This window comes from Tupaia chinensis, unplaced genomic scaffold (genome assembly GCF_000334495.1).
Source record: "Tupaia chinensis unplaced genomic scaffold, TupChi_1.0 Scaffold000201_1, whole genome shotgun sequence".
Taxonomy (NCBI): domain Eukaryota; kingdom Metazoa; phylum Chordata; class Mammalia; order Scandentia; family Tupaiidae; genus Tupaia; species Tupaia belangeri.
Genome location: NW_006159676.1, coordinates 3,480,971 through 3,489,873, shown reverse-complemented (window position 1 = coordinate 3,489,873; position 8,903 = coordinate 3,480,971). Strand labels below are relative to the sequence as shown.

Here is an 8,903-nt window from a genome sequence, read left to right as displayed (position 1 = left end):
TTTTTTTTTTTTAAAGAATTATTTATTTAATTGTATTTATTCATTCATTTATTTTCATTTGACCAGAGAAAAACAGACACACAGTGAAGGAAAGTGAGAAAGCAAGCCACCAGGTCTGGGATTCGAACCAAGGTCAGCCATGTTGGGAATGTCCAGCACCTTAGCCACCAAACCACCTGCTGGCCCCTATTATTTATGTTTTAATTTGACCAGAGACAAAGAGAGAAAGGGAAAGTGAGAAAGAAAGTTGCCAGGTCCAGGACTCAAACTGCAGTCAGCCATGTGGGAGTCCAGCATCCTTAACCACTGTGCCACCTGCTGGCCAAAATCAGCATTATTATTATTATTTGATTGGTTAGTTGTTTTTTTTGTTTGTTTTGTTTTGTTTTTGCTATAAGCCACATGAGCTCTTCAGAGAGACGGAGATCGGAGATCGAGATCGGAGATCGGGAAATTGAGAAATCACCCCCAGGGGGTGGAGATCGAGATCGAGATCGGGAAATTGAGAAATCACCCCCCAGGGGGTGGCCATGCTGCAATACCCTTCTCCATTCTCCTCTGAGGATCTTGCCATGTACATGTACCTGTTGTGATTTTCAAGCCAGTGGGTCCAGGACTCAGACCACACAGTTGGCCACGTGGGTGGGATCCAACCACTGTAACCTCTGTACCACCTGGGTTAGCCGTGTTCTCTTTTTAAATTATGTATTGAATTTTATTTATTCATTTATTATTTTATTTAATTTGACCAGAGAGAGCGAGAAAGGGAAAGTGAGAAAGCAAGCACCAGGTCCAGGACTTGAACCACAGTCAGCCATGTGGGAATCCAGCCCCTTAAGCACCACATGAACTGCTGGCCCCTATTTTTTTCTTTTGCTATGCAAAAATACATCACAACTTTTCCACAATAGTTATTCCGCAAGTTAGAAATAAACAGAATTGTTTTTTCTCACAGATGACATAATTATATTTATAGAAAGCAAAGGCAACATAATGGAGGAAAGAATCTGGCTTGATACCTTTTGTTTGATCATTGGTTTCTGATGGTTGCACATGTATTTTTTCCAGGGAGTAAGAAGTGCTGTGATTGATACTTTGTGTGTAATAGCTAATGGAGCTTCAGGTCTCTGGAATAAGTATCTGTGATATTATCCTTTTCAGAGATGAAGAAACGTGAAACAAAAACAGATCAAAAGACGCATCCAGGCACTTCCCAGTAAGTAACTAAATCAGAATTGGAATCCATTTTGCCTGGCTGTAAAGATGAATCTCTTCACTACAGCACTGCAGCCATAATGCTAGTCATTTCTGTCCTTTGCCCACTCAGTATCTATACTTTTTTTTTTTTGGAGAGATTTTCACTGCAGGGCACGTGCGCTCGCCAGACAGACAGAGAGAGACATAGAGACAGAAAGCGAGAAATCACCCCCCAGGGGGGATGGTCACGCCGCAATCCCTTCTCCTCCATTCTCCTCTCGGGATCTTGGGCACGCACGCACACGCACCCTGCGTGAGTTTTAAGCGCACGCACACGCGCCCGGCGTGATTTTGAAGCCACGAGGTCTGGGACTCGAACTGTAGTCCACTACATGGGAGTCCAGCAACATAACTATTATGCCATCTGCTGGTCTCAGAGACTTTTTTCTTTTTTACACAGTCCCTTCTGCGTTCTTCTCTTAGGACTTGGGACACGCACACACAGGCACCCAGGAGGATGTTCAAGCCACTGGGTCCAAGGCTTGAACTGCTGCCAACCATGTGGGAATCCAGTGCCTTATTTACCATCCCCTGCTGGCACCCACACCACTCCCAGCGGGGATGGCCACACCGCAATACCTTATCCTCCATTCTCCTCTCGGGATCTTGGGCATGCATGCACACGCGCCCGGCGTGAGTTTAAGCCACCGGGTCCGGGACTCAAACCGTTGTCAACTACTTGAGAGTCCAGCAACGTAACCATGACACCACCTGCTGGTCCGATACACCACAATCTTTCATCCTCTAGTTCTCTATTCTCATCAGGGTCTTGGGCGCACACACGCCCACCATGTTTCAAGCTGCCAGGGTTGGGACTCGAACCCTGGTTGGCCATATGGGATTCAGTTTTCTCTGCTTAGTGCTTGACCAGTGTGCTACAGGGCATGCCTAGCCTGGTCTCTCTTTTTTTTTTTTTTTAATTATTTCATTGGAACCAGCAGTTAGCGTAATGGCTATGTCACTGGACTCCCACGTAGTCGACCGCGGTTCATGTCCTGAACCCGATGGCTAAAAACTCACACCAGGCGCATGTGCGTGCGTGCCCAAGATCCCGAGAGGAGAATGGAGGAGAAGGGATTGCGGCGTGGCCATCCCCCCTGGGGGGTGATTTCTTGCTTTCTGTCTCTCTGTCTCTCTCTATCTGGTGAGCGCACCCACCCTATAGCAAAAACCTCTCCAAAAAAAAATATTTTATTTAACTTTATTAATTTATTTTTAATTTGACCAGAGAAGGACAAAGAGAGAGAGAGGGAAAGTGAGAAAGCAAGCCACCAGGTCTGGGACTCAAACCACAGTTAGCCACGTGGGAGTCCAGCACCCTTAACCACCGCGCCACCTGCTGGTCCTCCAGCCTGGTCTTTTGCCCATGGGGGAAAATGGGGCTTGGAGGTAGCAGTCATTTGCTGAATGCCACACCGGAGAATGTAGCAGAACCAGAATCTGGGTCTGTGACTTTGATACCAGGACATACCCATGGCCCCAACACGGGAGTCTGTTTCATCAGAGCACACCCCAGGCCCCCACCCCCACTCCCCAGCTTCAGTTCCTGGGGGGTTCCCAAAGGGCATAAGAAAGACTCTGGAGGGACCAGCAGTTGGCATAATGGCTATGTTGCTGGACTCCCATGTAGTCACCTGCGGTTCGAGTCCCGGACCGGTGGCTTAAACTCACGCTGGGCGCGTGTGTGTGCGTGCCCAAGATCCCGAGAAGAGAATGGAGGAGAAGGGATTGCAGCATGGCCATCCCTCCTGGGGGGGTGATTTCTTGCTTTCTGTCTCTCTGTCTCTCTCTCTCTGTCTGGTGAGGGCACGCACCATATAGCAAAAAAAGAAAGAAAGAAAGACTCTGGAAAGAATTCAACCCCTGGGCTTATTTTTAGAGGCAGAGGTATCCATTTCTGCAAAACATGGGTGCCTCACCCGACCTGGCCCTGGGAGGACCCACCAGCTGCTCCAAAAGATTAATTGTCAGCGGCCATGTTTTAAATAGATACCCAGGAGAGAAGGGAGCACTCGGTTCATACCCTAAGACCTCGGTTCTTGTAGAAACAGGACAGCCTTAAGGGAGAGGAGAAGATGCGCTTTGGGCTTATCACTCCAGACTGACTTTGAAAGAGAGGAATTTGAGACCAGCAGATGGCATAATGGTTACTTGGCTGGACTCCCAAGTGGTTGACCATGGTTCGAGTCCTGAACCTGGCAGTTTGAAACTCATGCTGGGCACGTGTGTGTGTGTGTGTGTGTGTGTGTGTGTGTGTGCATGCGCCCAGGAAAATAGAGGAGAAGGGATTGTGTCGTCGCCTTCCCCCCTGGAGGTGAGAACCCTGGAGGTGATTTCTCACTTTCTATCTTTCTCTGTCTCTGGTGAGCACCCATACCCTATACCAAAAAAGCTCTCTTAAAAAGTTCGGGGGGGGGGGGGGGGCACGGGACCAGCAGTTAGCATAATGGCTACGTCACTGGACTCCCATGTAGTCTACCACAGTTCCAGTGCCAGATCCTACGGCTTAAACTCACGCCGGGCGCGTGTGCGTGCGTGCCCAAGATCCCGAGAGGAGAATGGAGGAGAAGGGAGTGCGGCCACATGTGGCTCACTGCATGGTTCAAGTCCTGAACCTGGCAGCCTGAAAATCATGCCAGGCACATATGCATGCGTGTCCAAAACCCTAAGAGGAGAATGGAGAGAAAGGATTGTGGCATGGTCATCTCTCTGGGGCTGATTTCTCAATTTCCCCCTCTTTGTCTCTTTCCATCAAGCGCATGTGCCTATAGTAAAATTTATTTATTTACAGACTCTTTATTTTTTTATTTTTAATGAGGCTTGAGTTGCTGACCCAAGAGACAGAGACAGAAAGCAAGAAATCACCCCCCAGGGGGGATGACCACGCCACAATCCCTTCTCCTCCTCCCAGGCCACCCTCACTTCTGACCAGCTTACCACAAATTAAGGGACTCTACAACCCTCACATATTGGAATTCTGCTTGAACAGCTCACAGATCTCAAGAAAGTGCTCTACTTATATTTTATTTTTAAAATATTTATCTATTTTTATTTTTTGAGAGTTTTTTTGCTATAGGGCAAAAGACAGAGAGAGACAGGCACAGAAAGCGAGAAATCACCCTCTGAGGGGGGATGTCCACACCACAATCCCTTCTCCTCCATACTCCTCTCGGGATCTTGGCCACACATGCACATGCACCCGCATGAGTTTAAGCCACCGGGTCCAGGAGTTGAACCGTGGTTGACTACATAGGAGTCATAGCCATTACGCTAACTGCTGGTCCCCTCTCTCTCTTTTTTTTTAAGTAATTATTTTATTAAATTTTATTTATTTTTATGTATTTATTTTAATTTGACCAGAGAGGAACATAGAGAGAGAAAGTGAAAAAGCAGGCTGCCAGGTCCAAGACTCCAACTGCAGTCAGCCACGTGGGAATCCAGAGCTCTTAACCACCACGCCACCTACTGGCCCCTAAATTTCAGCTTCGCTTAAATGCTTCCTCCAGTGCAAGACCTGGGAGTGCTTGCTCAGTGTGAGCTGACCTCCTCCTGTTTACCTCTCTGAGCATATAGGAAAGATGTATAGTTCATGGGACCAGCAGTTGTCGTAATGGCTATGTCGCTGGACTCCCACGTAGTCGACCACGGTTCGAGTCCCGGACCTGGTGACTTAAACTCACGCCGGGCGCGTGTGCGTGTGTGCCCAAGATCCCGAGAGGAGAATGGAGGAGAAGGGATTGCAGTGTGGCTATCCCCCTGGGTGGTGCTTTCTCACTTTCTGTCTCTCTGTCTTTCTCTGTGTTTCTGGCATGCACACACGCCCTACAGCCAAAACCTCTCATAAAATTAAATTAAATTAAAAAAGATCTGTAGCTCAGCCCTGTATTTTTTCCCGTGCAACCTCGGACACACGCACAACCTCTCTGAACCTTGCTTCTTTCTTGAAACATTGCCGGCCGCATGGCATGAAGTGAGTACACTGATGAAGGCAGCCGAATTAAGCCGGAGGGTGTGGGTGCGAAGCACGCCCTTGGCACCCCGGTGATGGTGGGGGGATCCTCTCCTACCTCTTAGGAGCCGTTGAGCTATCCCGGCGTCACCCCGTGGCTTCCTGGCTCTGTGCCATGCTGCACTGTTTTGGGAGTTACATCCTGGCCGACCTGCTCCTTGGGGAGCCTGTGATCGACTATTTCAGCAACAACTCCAGCGTCCTGCTGGCCTCAGCTGTCTGGTAAGCGATGCCAGGCGTGGGAAGGCACAGCCAGAGACAGGGAGGACTCAGGCACCAGGGAGGAGGGAGGCAGGAGGTTGAAAGAGCTTGCACCAGCCCAGCCTCCGTGGTGGCCCCGGAAACACCACCCTCCACGCCCAGCTCGGGCCTGAGTCTGGCACCTTGGGCACGGGGAGGTCTGGCCCGACGTCGCTTCCCACAATGCCCCTCTCTTAATGCTCCCCGTGTCCATCCCGAAGGTACTTGATTTTCTTCTGCCCCCTGGACCTCTTCTACAAGTGCGTCTGCTTCCTGCCCGTGAAGCTCATCTTCGTGGCGATGAAGGAGGTGGTGAGAGTCCGCAAGATCGCCGTGGGCATCCACCACGCACACCACCACTACCACCATGGGTGGTTCGTCATGATCGCCACGGGGTGGGTCAAAGGTAAACAGGACAAGGGACCAGCAGTTAGCGTCATGGCTATGTCGCTGGACTCCCATGTAGTCGACCATGGTTCGTGTCCCGGACCTGGTGGCTTAAACTCACGCCGGGCGCGTGTGCGTGCGTGCCCAAGATCCCGAGAGGAGAATGGAGGAGAAGGGATTGCGGCGTGGCCATCCCCCCTGGGGGTGATTTCTCGCTTTCTGTCTTTCTCTCTGTCTGTCTGGTGAGCACACACGCCCTATAGCAAAAACCTCTCAAAAAAAAAAAAAAAAGAAAAGAGAAAAAGAAAACAAGCCACCAGGTCCAGGGCCGGCCCTGTGGGAGTCCAGTGCCCCACCACGCCACCTGCTGGCCTGACCACGAGGTTTCTGTCTGTTTCTCCTTACTTTCTCTGCAGGAAGCAATTTACTGTACTGCAGAGCTAAGTCCCCAGGGTATATAGCATGTCTCTCAGAAGGTGCACAGGTTCAGAAAGACAGAGAACACAGAGCCCTGAGAAGGAAAGAGACTGGGGGTGTGGGTGCCTCAGAACCCTCATAAACAGGTCAGGGTTCCGGATTGGGCATCCCAGCACAGACCACGAAAACCTGCCTTGCCCAGAGAGGGGACATAACCATGATTCCTGTCGCTGCCCTTTCTCCATCCAGATGGACTCTGTGATCCTCCGCAGGGCTCAACCCTCTGGGAATCTTCATTTTCCAATTGGCAACTGACAGTCACAAACTCACCCTTGGGCTCCGTGTCTCCATAGAGAAAACGCCAGAGCAGAATGTCTGTTTCCTTGGGAATTCAGCCAAGAAAAAGAGGGGGCCAGCAGGTGGCATGGTGGTAAAGGCACTAGACTCCCCTATGAGCCCCCCGTGGTTTACGGGCTGGACCCAGTGGCTCGAAACTCACACTGGGCTCCTGTGTGTGCATACCCAAAATCTCAAGAGGAGAATGAAGGAGAAGGAATTATGGTGTGGCCATGCTCTCTAGTGGGTGATTTCTCGCGTTCTGTCTCTGTCTCTCTGGTGCACGCATGTGCCCCATAGCAAACATCTCTCCAAAAAGCAAAGAGGATCCAGCAGTTGACATCATGGCTATGTCGCTGGACTCCCATGTAGTCGACCGCGGTTCAAGTCCCGGAGCCGGTGGCTTAAACTCACACCAGGCACGTGTGCGTGCGTGCCCAAGGTCCCGAGAGGAGAATGGAGGAGAAGGGATTGCGGCGTGGCCATCCCCCCTGGGGGGTGATTTCTCGCTCTCTGCCTCTCTGTCTCTCTCTGTCTTTCTGGCGAGCGCACGCGCCCTATAGCAAAGACCTCTCCAAAAAAATAATAAATGAAAGAAAAAAGGAGGAGAGGAGGGGAGGGGACTGGGGCGGTGGGTTGTTCAAGCCGCCCTGTCTTCTAGGTTCTGGTGTTGCCCTCATGTCCAACTTTGAGCAGCTGCTCAGAGGGGTCTGGAAGCCGGAGACCAACGAGATCCTACACATGTCCTTGTAAGTATGGCACCTGCCCTCCCCTTCCTGTGGACACAGTTTCCTGACCGTGGGTTGGACGTGGTTGATAACTTGGAGGGGCCTCGGTCCCTGACTCTGTCTTTCAGAAGCTTCAAGAGGCTATAGGTGGGGAAACCCAGATTAGGGATTATGGTCTGCATGGGGATTGGCGGGCAGAGCTGCAGGGAGGAGGTGATATGTGATTTGGGTTTTGAAGGGTGAGTAGGAGTTTTCTGGTTAAGAAGGAGCTTCTGGATGGAGGCCAACACTTCTTTTGTTGTTGTTGGAGAGGTTTTTGTTATAGGGCATGTGCACTCGCCAGAGAGAGACAGAGAGTCAGAAAGCGAGAAACCACCCCCTGGGGGGATGGCCACACCGCAATCCCTTCTCCTCCATTCTCCTCTCAGGATCTTGGGCATGCACGCACACGCGCCCGGTGCGAGTTTAAGCCACCAGGTCTGGGACATGGGACTCGAACCACGGTCAACTACATGGGAGTCCAGCGACATAGCCATTACGCTGACAGCTGGTCCCTTATCATTCCCTTTAATTTGACCAAAGAAAGGGAAAGGGAGAAAGCAAATCACCAGGCCCAGGACTTGAACTGTGGTCGGCCCTGTGGGAGTCCAGCACCTTAACCACCACGCCACCTACTGGCTCATAGATGGTTTGGTTTTGTTTTTAAAGAATTATTTCATTTGACTTTTTATTTATTTGTTTGTTTTGAATTTGACCAGAGAGGGACAGAGAAAGAGAGACAGAGAAAGTGAGAAAGCAAGCTACCAGATACAAGACTTGAACCATGGTCAGCCATGTGGGAGTCCAGAACCTTAACCACCATGCCACCGGCCAGCCCATAGCCTCATAGATTGTTAAAAGACCTTTCAGGCTTGGGCTAGTCAAATTTTGTTCCAATCTACAATTAGTAAAGCTGTAGCCAGGAAAATAAAACAAAATTAAAAGGCTCACTCCTATGCTATTGATAATCACCTCCCTGGGCCAGGAGGTGGTACACAGGTTAAGGTGACTGGATCCTGCATGGCCAGCTGTGTGGTTCGAGTCCCAGACCCGGCAACTTGAAAAACATACCAGGCTGGGGCTAGCAGGTGGTTTGGTGGTTAAAGCACTGGATTCCCACATGGCCAACTATGGTTCAAGACCTAGACTTGGCACCTTGCTTTCTCGTTTTCCCTCCCTTTGTCTCTCTCTGGTGAACCCATGCGCCCTAAAGCAAAATTTAAAAATATAATAATAATAAGTAAAATTAAATAAACAATTCTAAGCAAAAAGAAAAACATATCAGGCATGTTTGCGTGCATGCCCAAAATCGGGGGTGATTTCTCACTTTCCCCTCCCTCGCTCTCGCTCTCTCTCCAGCAAGCACACATGCCCTATAGCAAAAAAGAAAAAAAAGAAAAAGAAAATCACCTCCCATCTCACACTTTAAAAAACACCGTGCTGGGACCAGCAGTTGGCATAATGGCTGTGTCGCTGGACTCCCATGTAGT

The 8,903-nt window shown here is 50.1% G+C and overlaps 1 protein-coding gene across 1 annotated transcript in view; it reads left to right on the top strand.

Annotated features, from left to right (window-relative positions):
• TMEM38A (transmembrane protein 38A) overlaps positions 1-8,903 on the top strand; it is a gene marked incomplete at its 5' end in the record, with an annotated part of 16,307 nt that overhangs the window by 5,234 nt on the left and 2,170 nt on the right. The window contains 3 exon segments of the mRNA XM_006147191.2: positions 5,332-5,488; positions 5,728-5,912; positions 7,308-7,395. Coding sequence (XP_006147253.2) covers positions 5,332-5,488; positions 5,728-5,912; positions 7,308-7,395 — 430 coding nt within the window.